This window comes from Lepidochelys olivacea (assembly GCF_965140295.1).
Source record: "Lepidochelys olivacea isolate rLepOli2 genome assembly, chromosome: 23".
Lineage (NCBI taxonomy): Eukaryota > Metazoa > Chordata > Testudines > Cheloniidae > Lepidochelys > Lepidochelys olivacea.
In genome coordinates this window covers 4,385,172-4,409,671 of record NC_140433.1, presented here as the reverse complement: position 1 = coordinate 4,409,671, position 24,500 = coordinate 4,385,172, and the positions used below count along the sequence as shown (strand labels likewise).

Below are 24,500 nucleotides of genomic sequence, written 5' to 3'. Positions count from 1 at the left end.
AACTGTAGACACTTCCATACTTAGGCTGATGTAAGCTGCCATGCATCGACCTAACTCTGTAGTGTAGAGTCCCTAGGGTCCCTGTAAGCCGCACAGCCATGCGGCTGCACAGCAGGGTCTCAAGGGCCATGCAGGCAGGTGTGGAGAGGAGCCCTTCCCCAGCCCTGCCAGAGCTGCCGGGGAGAGGAGCCTTCTCTTCCCACTGCAGCCGCGGAGCAGCCTCCATGCCAAGCCCCTCATCCCTGGCCACACCCCAGAGCCTTCACCCCTAGCCAGAGCCCTCATCCCTCCACACCCCAACCCTCTGCCCTAACCCTGAGCCCTCTCCTGCACCCTGAACCCCTCATCACCAGCAGCCCTCACCTCTGTACCCCCAACCAGAGCCCTCACCCCTGCACATACCCCAACCGTCTGCCCCAGCCCTGAGCCCCCTCCCACACTCCGAACCCCTTGGCCCCACCCATCACCTCCATATTGTTGCACATAACAAAATTTATTCCGCACATAGATGTAAAAAATTAGAGAGAACACAAATCTTATTGAAAGTCACTTACAGCTGGAGTGAGGTAGGAGAATCACTTGGGAAACAAAGGCCAGGTCTATAGTACAGTCTTCCGCCAGTCAGGGAATCACATCTCTTCACGGCCTGGACCAACAGAGCCGGGGCAGCAGAGTCTGTAGCATAGCCACAGTTACACCAGCAAAACTGTGCTTGTTTTACCCATGGGGCAGTGGGTTACTATACAGGCACAAAGCACAGCTTTGCCGGTATACCTGCGTCCAGACTAGGAGCACTTTGCCAGGACAGTAGACCGCTAACATGCTCTGAGTGCAAGCATAGTCAAGAGGTGATTTTTGAAAACCCTTTCTAAAATAGAGACGTTGTCCCCCCTAGGAAGCATAACTATGGTGGCAAAACCCCTAGGAGAGATGTAGTTTATACCTGTTCTCAAACTGCTATATGTTTAGAAAATGGACTTTTTTGCCAGTGTAACTGCATCTAGTCTAAGGCTTTTGCCACAGAGCAATGTCAACCAAGGGTGTGATTCCCCCCCACCCCAAACACACACACTCTGTCCTCAGCATTAGAGCTACGCGAGCAAAATTCTTATGTGCAGATCAGGCTTTGATTTACACTCATGCAAAACTCCCAGAAACTTCATCTAGAGTTGGATCCAGTAAAGACCTCAGGGTGCAACCCTTTGTGAGCAAATCAACCGGGAATTCCTGACAGTGGCCTTTTTATGGGGTCCTCTAGCTGTGCTGTGCAAAGAAATGCACACAGCGCTCTTCTGAAAGCCACAGAATCGAAAAATCAATTATTTGGTCACCTCTAATTCTAATCCCGCCCTCTTCGCTGCCCTTCATTCCTTTTAGAGCAATGCCCCACTATCTCAGACCCCTCCTCCCTTCTGTGGTGACACCCACACCTCAACACTCCCAAGGAGACCCCTCCAGCCCAAGACCCCTAATTTAGCCCCCACCTCCAGGGTGAACCCCCATCCCAGGCCACTCCTCCCTCCTGGAGTGACACCCCCTAGCTCCGCCCCTCTCATAGCAACCCCCCAGCCCAGGCCCCTCCTCCCTGCTGGGGTGACACCCCCTAGTTCAACCCCTCTCATAGCAACCCCCCCATCCCAGGCCACTCCTCCCTCCTGGAGTGACACCCCCTAGCTCCGCCCCTCTCATAGCAACCCCCCATCCCAGGCCCCACCTCTCTCCTGGAGTGACATCCCCTAGCTCCGCCCCTCTCATATCAACCCCCATCCCAGGCCCCTCCTCCCTCCTGGAGTGATACCCCCTAGCTCCGCCCCTCTCATAGAAACCCCCCATCCCAGGCCCCTCCTTCCTCCTGGGGTGACACCCCCTAGCTCCGCCCCTCTCATAGAAACCCCCCATCCCAGGCCCCTCCTCCCTCCTGGAGTGACATCCCCTAGCTCCGCCCCTCTCATAGAAACCCCCCATCCCAGGCCCCACCTCTCTCCTGGGGTGACACCCCCTAGCTCCGCCCCTCTCATAGCAACCCCCCATCCCAGGCCCCTCCTCCCTCCTGGAGTGACATCCCCTAGCTCCGCCCCTCTCATAGAAACCCCCCATCCCAGGCCCCTCCTCCCTCCTGGGGTGACATCCCCTAGCTCCGCCCCTCTCATAGCAACCCCCCATCCCAGGCCCCTCCTCCCTCCTGGGGTGACATCCCCTAGCTCCGCCCCTCTCATAGCAACCCCCCATCCCAGGCCCCTCCTTCCTCCTGGAGTGACACCCCCTAGCTCCGCCCCTCTGATAGCAACCCCCCATCCCAGGCCCCTCCTCCCTCCTGGGGTGACACCCCCTAGCTCCGCCCCTCTCATAGAAACCCCCCATCCCAGGCCCCTCCTCCCTCCTGGAGTGACACCCCCTAGCTCCGCCCCTCTCATATCAACCCCCATCCCAGGCCCCTCCTCCCTCCTGGAGTGATACCCCCTAGCTCCGCCCCTCTCATAGAAACCCCCCATCCCAGGCCCCTCCTTCCTCCTGGGGTGACACCCCCTAGCTCCGCCCCTCTCATAGAAACCCCCCATCCCAGGCCCCACCTCTCTCCTGGGGTGACACCCCCTAGCTCCGCCCCTCTCATAGCAACCCCCCATCCCAGGCCCCTCCTCCCTCCTGGAGTGACATCCCCTAGCTCCGCCCCTCTCATAGAAACCCCCCATCCCAGGCCCCTCCTCCCTCCTGGGGTGACATCCCCTAGCTCCGCCCCTCTCATAGCAACCCCCCATCCCAGGCCCCTCCTCCCTCCTGGGGTGACATCCCCTAGCTCCGCCCCTCTCATAGCAACCCCCCATCCCAGGCCCCTCCTTCCTCCTGGAGTGACACCCCCTAGCTCCGCCCCTCTGATAGCAACCCCCCATCCCAGGCCCCTCCTCCCTCCTGGGGTGACACCCCCTAGCTCCGCCCCTCTCATAGAAACCCCCCATCCCAGGCCCCTCCTCCCTCCTGGAGTGACACCCCCTAGCTCCGCCCCTCTGATAGCAACCCCCCATCCCAGGCCCCTCCTCCCTCCTGGAGTGACACCCCCTAGCTCCGCCCCTCTGATAGCAACCCCGCCCCCATCCTAGGCCGCTCCTCCTTCCTCCGCCCCCTCCACCTTGCTGCGCAGCGCAGCACGCGCGCCGGCGGGTGGGGGTTATGCGTGGCGACGCACGACGTCGCCTCGCGTGCGCGGCGTGGCGCGTGTGACGTGGGAGTTGGGGGCCAGCCCGGCGCTGGGGCGGCCGAGCGGCGATGCCCAAGTACTGCCGGGCGCCGAACTGCTCCAACTCGGCCGGGCAGCGCCGGCCGGGCCGCGAGCGCCTCAGCTTCTATAGGTCAGTCCCGCGGGCGCGGCGTGACGTCAGGACGCGTCACGCGCCGGTCCGGGGTGTCACGCGCGCGGCGTTGTCGCCCCCTTTCCCCCCCCCCCCGAGCAACGCGGGACGGGAGGCGGGCGCCGGCCTGGAGGGGGGCGGAGCAGGTGGGAGACTGTGGAGCGGGAGGGCTATGAGGGGGCAGTGAGGTGAGGGGGCGGGATGCAGTGGGGGGCAAGAGGCAGTGAGGTGAGGGGAGGACCGTGGAAGGGGCAGGAGGTGGTGGGGGGGCAGGAGGCAGTGGGGTGAGGGTGGGGGGGCAGGAGGCAGTGGGGTGCAGTGGGGGGGCAGGAGGCAGTGAGGTGATGGGGAGGACCGTGGGGAGCAGGAGGCGGTGGGGTAAGGGTGAGGGGGTGGGATGCAGTGGGGGCAGTCTGGGGGGGCAAGCGGCAGTGGCGTGAGCGGGAGGACCGTGGAAGGGGGCAGGATGTGGTGGTGCGGGGCAGGAGGCAGTGAGGTGAGGGGGCGGGATACTGGGGGGCAGGAGGCAGTGGTGTGAGGGGTTGAGACACAGTGGGGAGCAGGAGGCAGTCGAGTGGGGAGGAGGCAGCAAGGTGAGGGGGAGGACCGTGGAAGGGGCAGCAAGTGTGGGGGGGCAGGAAGCAGCAGGAGACAGTGGGGTGGGGAGGAGGACTGTGGAGGGGGCTGGACAGGGGCGGTCTGGGGGGTAGGAGGCAGTGGGGTGAGGGGGAGGACCGTGGAACAGGCAGGAGTTCGGGGGGATAGGAAGCAGCAGGAGGCAGTGAGGTGAGGGGGTGGGATGTAGTGGGGGTCAGTCGGGGGGGGTAAGAGGCAGTGGGGTGAGGGGGAGGACCGTGGAAGGGGCAGGAGGTGGTGGGGAGGGGCAGGAGACAGTGAGATGGGGGGTGGTCTGGGGGGCAGGAGGCAGTGGGGTGAGGGGGAGCACAGTTGGCATGGGGAGTGGGCCATACAGGGGTGAAGTGCATGGAATTCCCCTCCCCCAGTAGCAGGATGGTGCTGTCATATCGGTATGTGCCACGTGGTGGGTGTTGCCAGGTACTGTATATTACTTTCAGTGTAGGCGGGCCCTTTATTTAATAGCAGTGAGTGACAGGTGCCGTATGGTTACAGAGGTGCTTACAACACCAGGGTGTAGCCATGGCTAATAGGCCCTAGGCACTGTAAGGTATTGGAATGGGGCAGGGAAATGGGCTGGAGAGCAGGAGACTCTTTCACTGCATCTGTTTTTATTGGTGTCTGGCTGAGCCCATGCACCTGCTGCCCTGGGGTGTAGGGGGAGAAGAGCAGGGTGTCAAATATTTGGAATTTAGCATTACCCTGGGGTTGATATTCAGGCCTTGCCAGCCGAATCCTGGTGTCTGCTGCCACCTCTCTAATCACTGTTATCTGTTTGGATATTTGATAGCATATGGGCCAAGAGCAGTGCTCAGGGAGTCAGGACTTTTAGGTCCTCTTCCTAGCTAGCCTGGTGACTCACTGCTTGAATTTGGGCAAGCTCTTCACCTTTCTGTCACTCCATTTCCCCATCTGTAAAATGGGAATCATAACATGGACCTGCCTCAAAGGGGGCTGTGAAGCTAAATCAGTGAATGTTTGTGGGTTGCTTGGAGATCAGAGGCTGAATATGGCTGTGACAGCGTGAGGTTTGGTTATCACTGAAGACCTCTTCTGATGTCCATGCAGGTTTCCCTTGCATAACCCAGAACGACTCCAACAATGGCTCTCTCAGATGAACCAAGAGAAGTGGGTACCCACCAGATACCAGCATTTATGCAGCGAGCACTTTGCTCCGTCGTGTTTCGAATACAGGTGGGGGGTTCGCTATCTAAAGCCTGATGCTGTCCCCACCATCTTTCAACTGTCTGAAAACCCCCTGGTAAGTCTCTGGTCATCAACTGATATGAGGACTTTCCAGTGTGAACTTGGAAGAGAGTTTTACAAAATAGCTGACTTGGGAGGGAGCATGGCTGAGTAGCTAGTGTAGCGGACTGAGCTCTATTCTTTACTCTGGGAAGAAATTATTCCCATACTTATAGTTGGGGAGACTGAGGTACAGAAGTATGAAGGGACTCAAAGTAAGGGCTTCTGAGTTATATTCCCGACCCTGGGAATGGCGTTTAGTGGCTAGAGCAGGAGGGACTGGAATGCAGCTCCTGGGTTCTACTCTCAACCCTGGGAGTGGGGTCCAGTGGTTAGAACATGGGGGACTTGGGGACTCAGGGCTCCTGGATGCTGTTCCCAACTCTGTTACTGACTCTGTGTTACCTTGGACAAGTCTCTTCCCCTCTCTGTAGCCTAGTTGTCCCATCTGTAAAATAGGAAGAATGATATTGACCGCTTCCTGAGGGGACTGTGAAGCTTTGAGCCCCTTGAGGGGAGCTTGAGTCACTGTGTTTTTATTACTTGTATGAATCTGGCAAGATGATCAGAAACCAGCCTAGTCACTGTCAGGTGGCCTGCCTATACCTGCCCCTGGTTCAACAGGCTATTGACAGTCTGTCACTCCCAGAGCAAACAGCTTGAGAGTAAACAGCTCTGTCATGTGATTTAACAAAGGCTAATAGCAATGGAGGAAATAATTGCCTAATCAGAACATAGGAGTGGGAGGTGAGGAGCATGTGGCTCTGTCTGACTGTGCATGCTTGTGCAAGGTGTTGGAGAGGGGGCTGGATTGATGACTCAGGGATCCCAGTGGCAGGCCTTTGACTGCACTTTAAATCTGGGCAGTCCCTGCAAAGCCCCCCAGGGAATGGCAGCTAGTAATGCAGTTGAGAATCAGGCCTGTTGGAAAACCTAAAGCCGCTTTGCACTGTTCAAGAGTGCAAAGGGGCCCGAAAGTGAGCAGAAACAGCTGCTTGAGCCTCCCTCTTGTGTCAGAGGCCTCCCCAGCTGGCACAGAGTAGGTGTAAGGGTCCTGCTTGTAACACCTGGCTTGGGGATAGATCAGGGCACAGCCAGAGCACACAGCAGTGTGTGTGTGTGGGGGTGGCCAAGGGGTGGCCAGGGGGTGGCCAGAGTGCACTGTGCTGTGTCCATCCTCTGCTCCCCAGGGCCCATAGGAAAAAGAGCATAACTTAGAGCAGCTCTGAGGCTGCTGTAATTGACATTGGAAGCCAGATAAGGCTCTCCCGCAGCATAGGGGAATGCGAAGGGAACTGCTAGCCGCCTCTTCCTCCTGCCTCAAGCAGGGCAGGTAATTGGGCCCCCTCACCTCTGCATTGTCATTCAGAGGCAAACACATGTTGTTTCTTTGGTGGCTTGCAGAAAAGGGAGAATCTTGCCAGGCCTCCATGCGAAACACAGACCAAGAAGCTAATTGTTGAGACCAGCATGGACAGGACCGTGCAGGGGCCACAAGCCATGGCTGCCCACCCCACTCAGGATACACTGGAAGCTCTCGCCATAGCTATCGACCCAGGTCTGTCCTCAGCCCCGATCTACGTGGAAACCCAGCCCTCTGTCTCGGATCTGGACCTCCATGCCCTCTCCTCCCCTCTGGTCGGGGCGGTGAACCTGATGCCTCTCGTTCAGATCGTGGAGCCGCTCAACGCTGTAGCCCTGGCCATGGCCTCGCCCACAGAGGGCATAGAGTCCATCCCCATCCATCTCCCGGGCCAGCCGTTTCCTCCCGCCATGGACCAGTGTGTGGATTTCTCTGTTGAGGCCTCACCGGACTCTTTCGTGGCAGACGTGCCCGAGCAGTTTGCCACAGAGATCATGGTCTCTTGTGAGGATGCTGCTGTGGTGGACCAGCCTGAGGGCACCTTCGCTGCTGATCAGCCGCATACCTTGGTGGCCACGGTGGACCCACAGGAGATCGCAGACCAGGGCACCCTCTTCATTGAGAACGTGTCCATCCAGCCCCTTCTGGAAACCGACCCTTCCACCGCAGCTGTCTTGAGCTCCCTGCAGGTGTCGACCACCCAGATGGTGGCATATTTCGAGACCATCCCCACTGCGCCAGTGGTGACCTCCGGTGCCATGGGGACGCTGACGTCCAGTGCGTCGCCTCCCGAGACTGTGTTGTCCTCAGCCTTGACGGTGCCCATTGTCTCCACGGTGCCCATCGTGTCGAACTATGCTGCCGGCTCCCTGGATGACGACGACGACTCCTCCACCATCGAGGTGGAGCTATGTGCCGAAACCCTGGAGGAGCAGCTCGAGGAGCACCGCTACCACAAGAACGAGCTAACCACCCAGCAGCTGGTCGACCTGGTGATGGGCCTGCAGAAGAAGGTCAAGGTGCTGCAGCAGCGACACCGGCGTCACTGCACCAAACTGGAAGCCATGGAGGGCGTAGTGGAGCAGCTGAGGAAGGAGAGCCTGGTGTCGGAGGAGAAGCTCAAGCTGCTGGAGATGGTAGGTTGGCGCGTGTCTAAGCTCTGTCTGCCTGTCTAAGGGTATGTTCTGATACTTGCCGGGTCCCTCGCCACCAGTTGCCCTTAGCATGAGGGAGTCTTGTCTGTCCCTGCTGTGGGTTGGCTTCCTGAAACTACCAGCCTCGGGAGCACAAGTGCTGCCTTCCAGGCCTTTGCAGGCCCCTCTTTCTCCACACAGATAAGCAATAGGCACATGTCATCTTGCTGTGGGCCTAGCCCTGTTCCTCTGAACACTGACAGAACTTGTAGATTTGCTGTTCCCAAAGGAGAAGTCCACTCCAGCTTGTAAAATGCAGCTCTGGACACCACTTTAGTGTACACACACACCCCACTGCGTAGGTATCTATATAGTAAAAACAAGAATCGGTTCAGCATCCAAGGACAGAGATTCCAGTGATAGTGGGTCGGAATATTGGAAACGGTTACATATGAAACAAAATCATAACACGCTTTCTAGAGATTATATTTAATTCACACAAGGCGTTTTCATACCTCCTACAGCAGGGGCTCTCAACCTTTTTCTTTATGAGGCCCCCCCAGCATGCTATAAAAACTCCACAGTCCAGCTGTCCCACAACAATGGTTTTTCTGCGTATAAAAGCCAGGGCCAATGTTAGGGGCATAGCAAGGAGGGCAATTGCCGGGACCCCCACGAAGCTAAGTTGATCAGGCTTTGGCTTCAGCCCTGGGTGTAGGACTCAGGGACCCGAGGTGCAATCCTGGGTGGCAGGACTTTGGCTCTCTGCCCTGGGCCCTAGTGAGTCTAATGCCAGCCATGCTTGGTGGACCCCCTGAAAACTGCTTTTGGCCCCCCAGGGGGCCCTGGACCCCTGGTTGAGAACTACTGTCCTACAAGATAGCCTACCCCAAGTCCTTTCCCCAGCATTTTCAGCCAGTAGGGTTGAGACCTCTTCTCATAAAATCAATCCCACTGACAGCTTGTTCTTACAGATTGAAGGACTAATGGGGGTTCATAGGCACCCCCTAGAAATAGTCCCCCAAACCATTGTTTGCGAACAGGATAAACCCCCTGTAGCTTGTTTTTTCCTGTGCTGCTTTCTCTTTGATGGCACATCCCTCTGTTAGCATTTGACAAGCCAGACCAGAGAGAGAAATGTTTCTTAGCTAATTATTCTACAGAAACATAACTCCTTAAATATCCCCTGTACATCCATCTTACAATGATCAAGAGGACCAGTGTATGACACACTTTCAGTAGACCCTGACATGGACCTTTGGTGAACTAGAATGTAAATACCAGACTCTGGAGATCCCTGTAGCCCTCTGTCAGTTGGCACCATGAGGTCCCTGGGTCACACATGTATGCATACATGGGGATGATTGCAATCTGTGTGGATGTACCTGTGCTAGTTGCACTCTTGAAGCCAGGATGTGGCACTGCGGGCTAGCTGGAGTACGTCTCCAAGACAAACCCGTGGCTGCAGTGTAGACATAGCCGTAGGTACTATCATGGTGGTATCTCTGCACTTCACAATCTTTAAAATCCTGTGGGGCAGGGCTCTTGTCCCCATTGTATAGATGGGGAACTGAGGCTCTGAGAGGCTAAGTGACTTGCCCGAGGGTCACACAGGAAGCCTGTGGCAGAGCCGGGAATTGAACCTGGGTCTCCTAAGCAGTGCTCTAGCCACTGGAACACTGTTCTGTTCTACCTAGTGGCTATGTCCCATAAAGAATGCAGGTACGGGCCTTTAGCTCAAGCAGTAGCAACTCATGAAGTTAGAGCTAGGGGTCCCATGTTTGATACCCACAAACAGCCTGAGCAGGATGCTCTGAGTGCCTCATGTGGGGATACAAGGGGGTGGGATTTTTTCCTGCTTCGGTGGGTGGGGGACAGACCATATAGCCTATTGTTCCCTACTCTATACCATATGTGGGGCCAGATTCATCCAGCTGGCTTCACTCTGCTCTGTGGAACAGCTCCAGGGAAGGATGTGGCCTGGTATGCTGTCCTGGTGACTGGGTGGCCCAGTGTCTTGTGGGTGTCTGTTCCTAATGGTGATGTCACTGCTATGGGAATCAAGGCTACAACAACCATTGGAAAGTTGTTCCCATCTGCCAGCCTGTCTGGCTGTCCCTGTGTGAGGAGAAGTGGGGGGGAGAGGTCTTTTGCAGCGAGCAGGGGTCTGTGTGCCAAGCCAAACCACTAACTCCCACATCGCCTTGGCCCAGAATCCATCGGGCCATTGGGACCAAACACCCCCTCTTCCCTGCTGGGGTGATGATGGAGGTACCTTGGTAGGGGGAGTGGGGCACTTTTCAGCATTACCCAGGATGACCAGGGTGAATACTACCACCTGGTTACAGTGGGAGGACACCCTGTCTGTGCCACACCAGGGGAAACTCTCCTCAGCCACCAGCTGCTGGCAACACAGGTGCACTGCTCTGGGCTCCAGGAGCCCCCTCTTTCCCAATGCAGGCTAGCAGTTTACACACCCCACTTTGTTACATGTGAGTGCCCAGTCCCCTATTTTCTGGATGCTTGCAGGGTGCGCCAATCCGCTGTCTGTGTGGAAGCAGTGCACCCCTGTTCAGTGGCTTCTCAGTTCAGCACTCTCCTTAGACACGTCTATAGTAAAACCACATTAAAGCTCGAGGTAAAGATTCAAACTAAAGGCAACTATAAGGGTTTGGAAACATAAGGTTTCCAACCTGGTGGCCTCTCTGCCGTTGAACTCCTCAGGGACATGTGACCGTTGACATGCACAATACAGAGGCTTTGCAAATAAAACAATCACTCTCTGCTTGAGATGGCCCAAGAGATATACAGATCCAGACAAAACACGCACACCTCCACACATTCCCTGCATCAGTTTCCTCACCTCTCTGAAACGTCTTTGGACTTAGATCAGAGTCGAAAAGTAAGTGGCACCTTTTATTGACTTTTGGGGCAGGGCAATGACACACAATAAAAAAACAGGTGTCCAGGACCCTCCTCCTGCAACTCACCGCTTCTCTTCTGAACCCTACTCTTGCTCTCTTTCTTCTCCAGCGAGCTTCTCTGACCTTGAGTGGTACTGCAGTCAGAAAAGCTGTCTTCTGCTATGAAAGTGTGTCCCTTTTTTTCCTCTCTATGGTCTCTGAGTTCATATGGCATAGCAATAACATCCAGTTTCTTTGTTTCTCCCCTTCTGGGAAATTCCAGTGTTCCAAACCCAAGGCCCCCGCAGAGGTGCTGGAGAAAACCAGTCCTCTTAGCTTCAGCCAGCGCCTGGTCCTGAGGCGCACTCCCAATTGAATGAGAGCCATTCAGGTTAATAAGTCTCCATTGTCCCTGGTCTGGAAGAGACATGCTACAGCCCTGAGAGCAGATGGTGGAACCCACATACACCGAGGCATTCAGTGATACAGCAGTGTCATAAAACCAACCAATGCGTAGCTTCCTCACCGTCATAGGAGCCAGTTCTTGCAAATAGTACTAGCAAGAAGGCACGGTGGCCCCATGGGTTAGGATGCCAGTATGGGAGACCCAAGTGCAATTCTCTGTGCAGCTACAACCCCCCTGTATGACCTGTTGCAAGTCACTTAGCCTCACAGGGGTCTTGTGGGGGGAAATACACTAAAGATTGTGAGATGCTCAGATACTATGGTGATGGGCACTATAGAAGTACCCTAGATGGATAATAAATCTGATAATGTTCACAGCTCTGTATCTTCCCCCGCCCCTTGAGAGGCTGTTAATACCTTGTGCCATGGAGATAGGGTTGCTCGGAGCCCCTACTAGACGATCTTTCCATTGACTAGTGCAATAACCTTCCATGCCTAATCATCTTTTGTGGGAGTGGCTTGTGTCTGCCCTTAAGTGCCAAATTGGCTGTGGTGTTGGGTTCTTTGTTAGCACATCTGTTCGGCTGTCTGTTCAGTCACCATTCTCTCCCTGTCGCTGGGCTCGGATGCAAAAAGATTCTCTCACTGCTCTTGTTTTAGGAGGGTTTTAATTGTTAACTTTGAACTTTCCCCTCATCCTCAATTGGAATTCACTCAGGCAGTTTATTGTTTTTGATCATTTTAATTGAACTGGATAAATGCATGTGGATGGACTGTATCCCCCGGTCTTCCTCAGATCGTAGCTTGAAGTTGGATCTTTTCCTGCTGCTCACTCATGCTGGTCTTGAAACCAGAGGCTTTGATTTAATTTATTGCCTACACCAGGGGTTCTCAAACTGGGAGTTGTGACCCCTCAGGGGGTCACGAGGTTATTACGTGAGGGGTTGCGAGGTGTCAGCCTCCACTCCAAACCGTGCTTTGCCCCCAGCATTTATAATGGTGTTAAATGTATTTAAAAGTGTTTTTAATTTATAAGGGAGGGTTGCACTCAGAGGCTTGCTGTGTGAAAGGGGTCACCAGTACAAAAGTTTGAGAACCACTGGCCTACACTGTATTGTGGGGCTGGGAAGTTGGGGGCTTGGCAGAGTTGTCTCTGTTAAGATGAGAAATTGATTTTACGAGTCAGGTAGACTCACGATGTCATCTTGTCTATATACAACTATCTCTACCAAGTGCTGATTCCCTGAATACAGTACAAACAAAACAGGCATCTTTCTTGCTCATACATCTTCAAGTCTGTCCCTCCAGAGCGGGCTGTCCCCAAGAAATCCCATCTCTCTGCTTCCTATCAGGGTCACACTCACAGCTCTTTCCCCTGGCTCTCTTGCCTAGCTTTTGAGTTTGCAGCCAGGGCCCCTCCTCAGTTTACATGGCATAGCTCTGATGTGCCATGCAGCCTGTTCCCTTGGGCTGCCAGCCTTTCTTGTCTGCAGCTGCCATCAAGTGGCTTGATTGCTCCTTCTGTTTAGCCTAAAAGAGTGCTTGGCCACACCCGTTGGCTACAGTGGGGCCTGTGACTGTGTTTGGATCCAAGGTTTGCTTGCTGGCAGCCTTTAGCCCTTTCAGCATGACAGTATGTTTATTCCGATGAAGTGGGCTGTAGCTCACAAAAGCTTATGCTCAAATAAATTGGTTAGTCTCTAAGGTGCCACAAGGACTCCTTTTTCTTTTTGCGAATACAGACTAACACAGCTGCTGCTCTGAGACCTGACGTATGTTTACCCCCACGCTTTCCTGTAGCATTTTGGAATAGGGGGTATGGGAGAGGCAGTTGAAGCAAAATTATGTTGCATGAAACAGGATCTGCTTTACCCAGGCCAGACTAAGATAATTGTGGTAGTCCCTTCTAGCCTTAAAAAAAACCAAAAAAAACTACTGATCTGTGGACCTGGGGGTTTGTCTACCCAGGGAAACTGACCAGAATAGCTTCCCATATGGATACTCTTATTCCAGAATATCTATAGGACTTGAAATCCATACCCTGCCTTGTTCCAGAATAACTTTCCCATGTTGATGAGCCCTGAAATAGTTGAGGTGGGGTCGAATGGCTTGTGGGCTTGACTAGGAGAGAGGCAGCGTCTTTCACTTCTAGGTCATCGGTTCAAGTGGAGGTTTCCGACCTCTGCCTGCGGTTCCCATCACAAACCAGGCCTCTTCCCAGCAGCCTAGGCAGAGAAGCCAAGGAATGCACAGGCCACTGAGACTGAACTCCTCTGTCACTCCCTTTCTCTGTGATCTGCAGGACCCTTTCTAGGGCTCAGAGGGGAGAGTTCAGCCCCCAGGGTCCGATCAGCCCTTGGGTTCTCTGCTGAGGCTGCTGATGGGGGCCTAAGTGCACCTCTGGCTTGTGCACCTCTGGCTCCTGCACCCTTGTTCGATAGCAACCAAACTCCTTTTGTCCATGGGCCACCAAACAGCTGTCAGACGGGAACGACTCATTTGCTGTTCCCTGGGGTTAGATCTAAGGAGCGATCTGGAGCTAGAGTCAGAGAGCGTAAGGCCAGAAGGGACCACCAGACCATCTAGACTGATCCACTGTATCTCACAGGCTACCATCAGCACCTGCGTGCTAAACGCAGCCACTGAAATTAGACCAAGTATTACAGCTTGCAGGAGATTGGATTATCATGTGCCACAGGCAGCGAATAGGAGGGACTGAGGGGCACCTGTGCCCAAGGCCCCAGCAGTGACAGGGAAATGATTCAATGAGAGAGACCCAGATCATCCCAGCAAGTGACCTGCCCCCCATGCTGGTGAAAACCCCCTGAGGTCCCCGCCAGTGTGACCTTCCGGGGGGAAATTCCTTCTTGACGCTGAGGAGCAAGAACCAGCCAGCCAAGCACCAGAGGGTGCGTCTACACTGCAATGCAAAAACCCACGGCACCGAGGCTTGGAGCCCAGGTCCATTGACTTGAGCTGCGGGTCTAAAAATGGCAGTGTAGATGCTCGGGCTGGAACCCAGATTCTGAGACCTGCCGCTTGGTGGGTTTGAGTCTGGGCTCCAGCCCAAGCATCTACACTGCAATGTTGAGCCCTGCAAGCCGTGGCTGTGCTGCGGGTCTTTTATTGCAGTCTTAGATGTACACCTCTGAGCCCTGGCCCCTCCCATCCTTTAAGCAGCGCTGCCTGAAAACCTCCCCAAGCAAAATCTTTAACCTCCCGTCTTGCTCTTCCCCCAGGCTTGCCTGCAGTCCAGCGCGGTGATGCCAGAAAGCGGCAGCACGGTTGCCATCATCTGCCAAGAGGAAGACCGGGCTCTAGTGTACGCTGTTCCCCAGCTCCCAGAGGAAGGGAATGAGACAATCATCCACGTGGAAGAGCAGTAACCCAGAGACCCGTCCTCTAGAGCCCTCCGCTCCCTGCTTCACTGAGCTGCACGTTCAGGGATCGCCCAGGTCCTTCTCTCCCCAGCAACAGGAGCGGCGATTCCCGTGCTGCTGGCGGTGATGCGGCAGCTGCGTATTCAATGGCCTTAATGCCATGGCACCTTATTTTTGTGGGGAGTAGAGAGGTGGGTTTGTTTCAGGTTGGAATGATTGTTTCTATAGGGTCTTCTCGTGGGGGGGGATCAAGTTACTGGCTTGTCCATGCATCCACCTCCCTGAGCATCTTGAGCTGCCGGGTCCTGCTGTCACTGGCTTAATAACCACCGATTAAAAGCCGTATTTACTTGTGTACTCGCTCTGCCTGCGTATAAGCTGGCTGCCTGGTTGAGTGACAACAAAAATGAGTGGGGTGTGTATAAGCCAAGCCAACTCACCCCGTCCTAAGCTGCTGAAAACTCCTCCTGTCAGATCTCTGCTTTGCTGCTGGCCCTGAGGCTTCTGCCTCCCCTGGGTCATCCTGTGTTTAAGCCCTCCCCCATTGATGCTTTGGAATCCTAGCACAAATTTCTCTGCCTATGCACAAGTGTCTGTGCGGATGGGAAATGGACCAAGCAGATTGAACCAGCAAAGCCGGGCTGGAAATCTTGAGGATACCAGTGCTTGCCCCAGATCTGGGCTGCAGAGGTCCTGGAGGGATGTGTGACTGTGTATCAGTTAACACTGGCCAGCTGCATTGTCACCCAAAACGCTGTCTTTACAAGGCTCTCCGCTCCCCCCCAGGGTCCCATGCATCCTGGGTGTGCGCAGTTTGCCATGGTATTTAAATGGCTTGTTCTAGGCAGTAGTGCCAACCCCAAATGTTCAAAACATCACCAAAATATCAGGAGCTTGGCTTTCAAATCTTGAAAATAAGGGCTTTGGGGTTCTTTTTATTGGCGTTCTGCTTTTTGAGCCTTTAGGGTGCCCTGGGGTCGCATTTTGAAGCTTTCTCCCCAGCCAGGAGGGCTAGAAGCTTACTTTTGCTTTAAGAATGAAGGCTGCAATCATCACATCTCCAGGAGCTGGGGCTTTAAGGTAAATAATAATTTATCATGAGACTCAGGACAAAATCATGAGAGTTGGCAACACTGTGTAGAAGGCTTGTAATGGTGCAGGTTTAGCAGCTGGGGAGATGGGCAGGGCCAGTCACTTCAGGGAACGTGGACGTGTGCACTAGCTCTGCGGAGAGGTTTGTGGCTGCCAGGAGTTGGGATCATCAGAAAGCTTGATAAAGGATTTGGCAGAGGGGTTGGGCACCTGGGATTTTCGGGGGTGGGGGTGGAAAGATGGGGGTGTCTCCTGACTCCCATGACTCCTGCTTTTTTCTGAGCCCAATCCATGAATGTTTAGAGCCTGACCCATGACTCCAGTGGGGGCTTCTGTGCTGGGTGCCCTAGCTTTGCAGGCAGCTCTTGTCTATCAGGTTCCCTGTTTGGAAGACACTGCAGTTAAGCAATTCGGCTGCTATTGAGGATGATGGCAAAGCTCCCATTGACTTGAGTAGGTGCAGGATTGGTCCCTGAATTGCAAGTTATCAGTAGAAGAGAAAGCTTTGTTTAGATCTAAGGATAGCTCATCCTCCAAAGGCTTTAAAGCAAGGCTATCCACCCCCCCCCCCCCCGCACCATGTTGTCCCGTTGCCAGTGGCTTTCCCTGACTAGCTGTGTACTTGATTCTTTCCTGAGGGTGTGAATAAATTCTCTTCCACTTTATTTTTTTATTTAAGTTTATTTTTAATACAATTGTTTGCAAATGAAACAGCCGGAATCAAAGGTTGACTGGTGACACCACGATTTTAGATCTTGTTGAATGTGTTGAGGGGAGGGACGGGGACCTCATCGTGCTTAAATCTTGATTTGTCTCTCCACCAGAGAGATTGTGTTTGTACCTGGTTAAAAAATGCTTTAATAAAAATGAATGATGATGACAAAGAAGTGCGGTTTCCACAGTGAAAAATTCTCCCTGGAGCATTTCCTTCCAGCCTATTGGGTGTATTAAAATCAGGGGTCTGATTTATTTATTTTTTCCTCCTCACTCTCTCCCAGTGTAAATCAGGAATAACGCCACCACTGTCAGCGTGTGGAGCTGGGGCACCGGTCCTGGGTCCACATGACGTCTGTACTGGAGCAGAGTGCCTGAGAGCACGTTTGCGCTGCGGTTTGGAGCCTGCCAGCCTGGCTTGACTGATGTGGGCTGGTGAGGCTTGCTCTGGCTTTCCAAAAGTGCCATATAGACAGTGCTCTGAAGTTGCATCTCGGGCTGGAGCTCGCATCATCAAAGCGTTCCTGCTAGCCTTTATCTGGCAGATTTGAGCTAGCGGTTCTGTGCTGAGGCTTGGGGGTATCGCTGCTGCAGGCTCCAATATGCAGTATAGAGACACAGTGAACCACTGGGCAGTCCATCCCTTCTAGGCACTTTTGGATGGCTACATCTCCTGCGGCAAACTCCTGCTTGTTCTCTTTCATTTTTTATTTGGGCTAACGCCATTCTCTGCCAAAGGAACGTTCCCTAAAGCCCGTTATAAATCACACCATGAAGCCGGGTGGGTCCCGGACGTTTGAAAGTTGAGCTCTATCATAAATATAAAGGGAAGGGTAATCACCTTTAAAATCCCTCCTGGCCAGAGGAAAAATCCTTTCACCTGTAAAGGGTTAAGAAGCTAAAGGTAACCTCGCTGGCACCTGACCAAAATGACCAATGAGGAGACAAGATACTTTCAAAAGCTGGGAGGAGGGAGAAAAACAAAGGGTCTGTGTGATGCGGGGACCTGCATGGAAACCTCCTAAGCTTACTTTTACCAGCTTAGGTTAAAACTTCCCCAAGGTAGAAACTATTTTACCCTTGGACTTTCACTGCCACCACCAAACATTTATCTGGGTTTATTTTTTATTAGGAAAGCGTTGTTTGGAAACGTCTTTCCCCCAAAAATCTTCCCAACCCTTGCACCCCACTTCCTGGGGAAGGTTTGGTAAAAATCCTCACCAATTTGCATAGGTGACCACAGACCCAAACCCTTGGATCTTAGAACAATGAAAAAGCATTCAGTTTCCTTACAAGAAGACTTTTAATAGAAGTAAAAAAGAATCACCTCTGTAAAATCAGGATGGTGAATACCTTACAGGGTAATTAGATTCAAAACATAGAGAATCCCTCTAGGCAAAACCTTAAGTTACAAAAAAGACACACAGACAGGAATATTCATTCTATTCAGCACAGCTATTTTCTCAGCCATTTAAAGAAATCCTAATCTAACACATACCTAGCTAAAAGAAAAGGAGGACTTGTGGCACCTTAGAGACTAACCAATTTATTAGAGCATAAGCTTTCGTGAGCTACAGCTCACTTCCTCAGATGCATATCTGTAGCTCACGAAAGCTTATGCTCTAATAAATGGGTTAGTCTCTAAGGTGCCACAAGTCCTCCTTTTCTTTTTGCGAATACAGACTAACACGGCTGTTACTCTGAAACCTGACATACCTAGCTAGATTACTTACTAAATTCTAAGACTCCATTCCTGTTCTGTCCCCACACAGACCCTTTGTTTTTCTACCTCCTCCCAGCTTTTGAAAGTATCTTGTCTCCTCATTGGTCATTTTGGTCAGGTGCCAGCAAGGTTACCTTCAGCTTCTTAACCCTTTACAGGTGAAAGGATTTTTCCTCTGGCCAGGAGGGATTTTAAAGGTGATTACCCTTCCCTTTATATTTATGACAAACTCCATGTAAGGAAAACACAATCCCACCCCCAAGCGTATCGGTTGCAGCTAGTCCTTTATGTGTCTCCTTGCCACCCCGCACGCTCTCTGCAAAATGCTGTTGTAGATCTTCTTAATTTGAGCCTCCCTCTCCTTTCTGACCTGCGTTAATGAGCAGGGGAATGGTTAATAATTAAGGGAGGCCTAGTGGATAATGCACTGGTTTGGGTCTCAGGAGATATTGGTTTTATTCCCAACTCTGCTTGCTGGGTGAGCTTGGGTAAGTCACCCCACCTTCTCTGTGCTTCAGTTCGGGGTTGAGGATACCTATCTCCTTGGGATCTACTGATAAGTACCATATGAGAGCTAACAATGGGGACATTTAGGCTTTGCCTTGACTAAGGAAAGTAGCTGAGTTTAGGGCTGGCTTTGCTAACACATGCCAGCTAAGCCTGACTGAAGTGTGTCCACTTTTCCGAGTCAGGATAAAGCCTTGTAAACATAATTGGCTTAGCAGCCGTTGAAATCAGTAAGGCAGTCTCCACATCAGAGCTATTGTTACAGGCTCTCTGCAAACTCAGGCAAGCTCTTCTGAATTGGTAACACTCGGAGCAGCTCTCCCCTCTCAGATTGCTCTTAGTGCTGGTCCACACTTAAAATTAGGTCAACCTAGCTACATCACTCAGGGCTGTGAAAAATCTCCTGTCCTGAGTGCTGTAGTTAGGTCAACCTAACCCCAGTGTAGGCCCGGCTAGGTGAATGGAAGAATTCTAGCTACCGTCTCTTGGAGAGGTGGATTAGCAACATCAATAGAAACTCCTCTTCCGTCAACGTGGGAAGCATCCATGCTATGGAGGTACAGCAACATCAGTTACGCTCAGAACAGTTACCCTCTCTCTGCCAGGGCGTCAGGCTCTCTGCAAACTCAGGCAGTCTCTGCATCAGTCACACTCTTCACATTTTGAAGATTTCCTTTGTAAGCGTAACCGCCAAAGACTTATTTTTTCCCTTTATACAAAAGCTGAGGCTCTGGGGAACGAGTGGAAGGTCTGGCTGCACCCCCCCGCCCCAATGAGTTCTTCGAGGGCACATCCCATTCTTTGTGAAACCTGGTCCTAGCTAGAATACAGCCCTAGCTCTGAGTTGTTAGTGTGGTGCTACTAGGTTTTTCCAGCACACGGTGGCAGGGCGCAGCATTGCCCTGCTGCAGTATTCGCTCCCACAAGAGCTGCGTATGTGCAAATTGATCTTCTCGTTGCAGAATGTCTGCGTGGAAAAGCTAACCTGACCCCAGAACAGTCGGATGCTTGACTAGCATCCACCATACGTGCTTTAAACATGAATCTCCCAGGGGCATTGCAGCTTCCAAGCCACCATCCTCCATTTTGTCCAGCGTGTGTGGAAGGAGATCGGCTGATGGGGGGATGGAGTTTTATAGCTGCTTTTAAGGTGATTTGTAGTAATGGACGCTCAGTTTTCTCCTAGCTCCATGCCAGCTCCCTCCCCTGAATTACCGGCAAAATCTTTCACGCTTGACACAAAGGATCACGCACACTGCGGAAATGGGCCTTCTCCACTGAAAAGCTTTTCTCTGGAGCTGGGATTGAATTTATTACCCTCTCCCCACCCTGACCTCTGAGCTCCTAATCTGATTTTGCAGATGGCTCGTGCCTTTATTATGGCGGGGTGGGGTGTCACTTTTGGGGGGGTGAGGAGGAATAAAAATTGGCAGTGCTTCAGCAACAACCTGTAACTCCCTACAATGCCCGCTGTACATAGTGTGGGGGTAGTTGCCATTTTTACTGTATATGGTCATCATTAGGTTCCAGAGTTATTCTTTTGCGATAAACGGGACCAGCTGCCTTCCCACATAGAGAAGGCGGTTGTAGCTGTGGAGGTTATATAACAGGCCTGTATTGGGTCATGCTCGGAAGGTATTCGTAGTTAGAAACTTTTACAATCTGTGGCAGATTGGCAATGCCCATGGGTGGGAGGGAAGTGTCAGGCCCTGCCCCACAGAACTCATGGGGTGTTTGGAATCTGGTCTGGGTCTCCCATCCTGGGTCTGCTAACACCTCAGCCCGCCGAACTGCTTCATGAGGGGGTGGTTCTGTTCAAAAGCCCGGGCACAACAGGGCCTGAAGCGCTGAACTCAAGTCTCGGGAGCTCCGGGGTTGCTTTGTCACTCCCTGTTCCAGACAGTGCAGGATGGCTGTGCGCTGCTGAAAGAGCCATCCTGATCCCGCCCCTGTGGCAGCCCCATTTCCGTGCACCCAAAGGCTCCTAGGCACTTTGGGGCCCCCATTAGTGGAGGGGAGGCATCTCTCTCACTCAGTCACCCCCACAGAACGACCCACGCTCCCTTCCCTATGCCTCTTTAGCTATGCGGCCCCCCCTATTCCTCTATACTCCCGCTCACTGTGTTTTAATCCTCTATCCCGTTCCTCCCCTGGAACCCCCACACCTCCTGCTCTGTCAGTACCCCATCATACAGCCCGTCTCTACCCCCTTCCACTTCCCCCAGGCACTCTGCCCCCTTACGTTCCTCTCTAAACCCCATAAACTCCTAGACCTCCTTTATAACCCCCATGCACCTTCTCTCCCCCCAGAACCCCCATAACACCTGCTAGCTCCCTATAGCCCACAAAGCAACCTGCTCTCCCCATGACACCCCTCCCATATCCCCGGTTCTCCTCCTGTAACCCCCACACAACCCCATAGCCTCCTCCTTCTCCTATCCACCTTGTTCTCCCCCTATAGTCCCCATAGCCTTCTGTTCTCTTCCTGTAACCCCCATACCAAACCAAGAGGTTCCTTCCCGCCCTGTTCCCTCTTATCTTACCCCACAGCCCTCTACTTCCCCCATAGCCCCAGCTCCCCTCTACACCCCCCATCCTGCCCCACAGCCCCCTACTTCCCCCATAGCCCCTGCTCCCCTCTACACCCCCCATCCTGCCCCACAGCCCCCTACTTCCCCCATAGCCCCTGCTCCCCTCTACACCCCCCATCCTGCCCCACAGCCCCCTACTTCCCCCATAGCCCCAGCTCCCCTCTACACCCCCCATCCTGCCCCACACCCCCTACTTCCCCCATAGCCCCAGCTCCCCTCTACACCCCCCATCCTGCCCCACAGCCCCCTACTTCCCCCATAGCCCCTGCTCCCCTCTACACCCCCCATCCTGCCCCACAGCCCCCTGCTTCCCCCATAGCCCCTGCTCCCCTCTACACCCCCCATCCTGCCCCACAGCCCCCTACTTCCCCCATAGCCCCTGCTCCCCTCTACACCCCCCATCCTGCCCCACAGCCCCCTACTTCCCCCATAGCCCCTGCTCCCCTCTACACCCCCCATCCTGCCCCACAGCCCCCTACTTCCCCCATAGCCCCTGCTCCCCTCTACACCCCCCATCCTGCCCCACAGCCCCCTACTTCCCCCATAGCCCCTGCTCCCCTCTACACCCCCCATCCTGCCCCACAGCCCCCTACTTCCCCCATAGCCCCTGCTCCCCTCTACACCCCCCATCCTGCCCCACAGCCCCCTACTTCCCCCATAGCCCCTGCTCCCCTCTATACCCCCCATCCTGCCCCACAGCCCCCTGCTTCCCCCATAGCCCCAGCTCCCCTCTACACCCCCCATCCTGCCCCACAGCCCCCTGCTTCCCCCATAGCCCCAGCTCCCCTCTACACCCCCCATCCTGCCCCACAGCCCCCTACTTCCCCCATAGCCCCAGCTCCCCTCTACACCCCCCATCCTGCCCCACAGCCCCCTACTTCCCCCATAGCCCCAGCTCCCCTCTACACCCCCCATCCTGCCCCACACCCCCTACTTCCCCCATAGCCCCTGCTCCCCTCTACACCCCCCATCCTGCCCCACAGCCCCCTGCTTCCCCCATAGCCCCTGCTCCCCTCTACACCCCCCATCCTGCCCCACAGCCCCCTGCTTCCCCCATAGCCCCTGCTCCCCTCTACACCCCCCCATCCTGCCCCACAGCCCCTACTTCCTCCATAGCCCCTGCTCCCCTCTACACCCCCCATCCTGCCCCACAGCCCCCTACTTCCCCCATAGCCCCTGCTCCCCTCTACACCCCCCATCCTGCCCCACAGCCCCCTACTTCCCCCATAGCCCCTGCTCCCCTCTACACCCCCCATCCTGCCCCACAGCCCCTACTTCCCCCATAGCCCCTGCTCCCCTCTACACCCCCCATCCTGCCCCACAGCCCCCTGCTTCCCCCATAGCCCCTGCTCCCCTCTACACCCCCCATCCTGCCCCACAGCCCCCTACTTCCCCCATAGCCCCTGCTCCCCTCTACACCCCCCATCCTGCCCCACAGCCCCCTACTTCCCCCATAGCCCCTGCTCCCCTCTACACCCCCCATCCTGCCCCACACCCCCTACTTCCCCCATAGCCCCTGCTCCCCTCTACACCCCCCCATCCTGCCCCACAGCCCCTACTTCCTCCATAGCCCCTGCTCCCCTCTACACCCCCCATCCTGCCCCACAGCCCCCTACTTCCCCCATAGCCCCTGCTCCCCTCTACACCCCCCATCCTGCCCCACAGCCCCCTACTTCCCCCATAGCCCCTGCTCCCCTCTACACCCCCCATCCTGCCCCACAGCCCCCTACTTCCCCCATAGCCCCTGCTCCCCTCTACACCCCCCATCCTGCCCCACAGCCCCCTACTTCCCCCATAGCCCCTGCTCCCCTCTACACCCCCCATCCTGCCCCACAGCCCCCTGCTTCCCCCATAGCCCCTGCTCCCCTCTACACCCCCCATCCTGCCCCACAGCCCCCTGCTTCCCCCATAGCCCCTGCTCCCCTCTACACCCCCCATCCTGCCCCACAGCCCCCTGCTTCCCCCATAGCCCCTGCTCCCCTCTACACCCCCCATCCTGCCCCACAGCCCCCTACTTCCCCCATAGCCCCTGCTCCCCTCTACACCCCCCATCCTGCCCCACAGCCCCCTACTTCCCCCATAGCCCCTGCTCCCCTCTACACCCCCCATCCTGCCCCACAGCCCCCTGCTTCCCCCATAGCCCCTGCTCCCCTCTACACCCCCCATCCTGCCCCACACCCCCTACTTCCCCCATAGCCCCTGCTCCCCTCTACACCCCCCATCCTGCCCCACACCCCCTACTTCCCCCATAGCCCCTGCTCCCCTCTACACCCCCCATCCTGCCCCACAGCCCCCTGCTTCCCCCATAGCCCCTGCTCCCCTCTACACCCCCCCATCCTGCCCCACAGCCCCCTGCTTCCCCCATAGCCCCTGCTCCCCTCTACACCCCCCATCCTGCCCCACACCCCCTACTTCCCCCATAGCCCCTGCTCCCCTCTACACCCCCCATCCTGCCCCACACCCCCTACTTCCTCCATAGCCCCTGCTCCCCTCTACACCCCCCATCCTGCCCCACAGCCCCCTGCTTCCCCCATAGCCCCTGCTCCCCTCTACACCCCCCATCCTGCCCCACACCCCCTACTTCCCCCATAGCCCCTGCTCCCCTCTACACCCCCCATCCTGCCCCACAGCCCCCTACTTCCCCCATAGCCCCTGCTCCCCTCTACACCCCCCATCCTGCCCCACACCCCCTACTTCCCCCATAGCCCCTGCTCCCCTCTACACCCCCCATCCTGCCCCACACCCCCTACTTCCCCCATAGCCCCTGCTCCCCTCTACACCCCCCATCCTGCCCCACACCCCCTGCTTCCCCCATAGCCCCTGCTCCCCTCTACACCCCCCATCCTGCCCCACAGCCCCCTACTTCCCCCATAGCCCCTGCTCCCCTCTACACCCCCCATCCTGCCCCACAGCCCCCTGCTTCCCCCATAGCCCCTGCTCCCCTCTACACCCCCCATCCTGCCCCACAGCCCCCTACTTCCCCCATAGCCCCTGCTCCCCTCTACACCCCCCATCCTGCCCCACAGCCCCCTGCTTCCCCCATAGCCCCTGCTCCCCTCTACACCCCCCATCCTGCCCCACACCCCCTACTTCCCCCATAGCCCCTGCTCCCCTCTACACCCCCCATCCTGCCCCACACCCCCTACTTCCCCCATAGCCCCTGCTCCCCTCTACACCCCCCATCCTGCCCCACACCCCCTACTTCCCCCATAGCCCCTGCTCCCCTCTACACCCCCCATCCTGCCCCACAGCCCCCTGCTTCCCCCATAGCCCCAGCTCCCCTCTACACCCCCCATCCTGCCCCACACCCCCTACTTCCCCCATAGCCCCAGCTCCCCTCTACACCCCCCATCCTGCCCCACACCCCCTACTTCCCCCATAGCCCCTGCTCCCCTCTACACCCCCCATCCTGCCCCACACCCCCTACTTCCCCCATAGCCCCTGCTCCCCTCTACACCCCCCAT

At 55.4% G+C, this 24,500-nt stretch overlaps 1 protein-coding gene across 2 annotated transcripts; it reads left to right on the top strand.

The window, feature by feature from the left end:
• The first annotated feature begins 3,188 nt into the window (after nt 1–3,188).
• Nucleotides 3,189–16,388, top strand: THAP8 (THAP domain containing 8). 2 transcript variants are annotated; one of them, XM_084612691.1, is made up of 4 exons: nt 3,189–3,344; nt 5,049–5,241; nt 6,630–7,724; nt 14,269–16,388. In XM_084612691.1, the coding sequence occupies exons 1-4, from the start codon at nt 3,262–3,264 to the stop codon at nt 14,413–14,415; spliced, it is 1,518 nt and encodes a 505-aa protein (XP_084468817.1). In that variant the 5' UTR covers nt 3,189–3,261; the 3' UTR covers nt 14,416–16,388. The 2 variants fall into 2 exon arrangements, with proteins under 2 accessions (XP_084468817.1, XP_084468818.1); XM_084612692.1 differs by lacking the exon at nt 3,189–3,344 and adding an exon at nt 4,299–4,400.
• The last annotated feature ends 8,112 nt before the right edge of the window (nt 16,389–24,500 follow it).

What these genes read in the sequence shown, in the direction of transcription:
- THAP8 (XM_084612691.1), top strand. Translation starts at nt 3,262, where the DNA reads ATGCCCAAGTACTGCCGGGCGCCGAACTGCTCCAACTCGGCCGGGCAG. An exon ending in GAGCGCCTCAGCTTCTATAG is followed by an intron (nt 3,345 to 5,048) that starts GTCAGTCCCGCG and finishes ATGTCCATGCAG; the next exon opens with GTTTCCCTTGCATAACCCAG. An exon ending in AACTGTCTGAAAACCCCCTG is followed by an intron (nt 5,242 to 6,629) that starts GTAAGTCTCTGG and finishes GGTGGCTTGCAG; the next exon opens with AAAAGGGAGAATCTTGCCAG.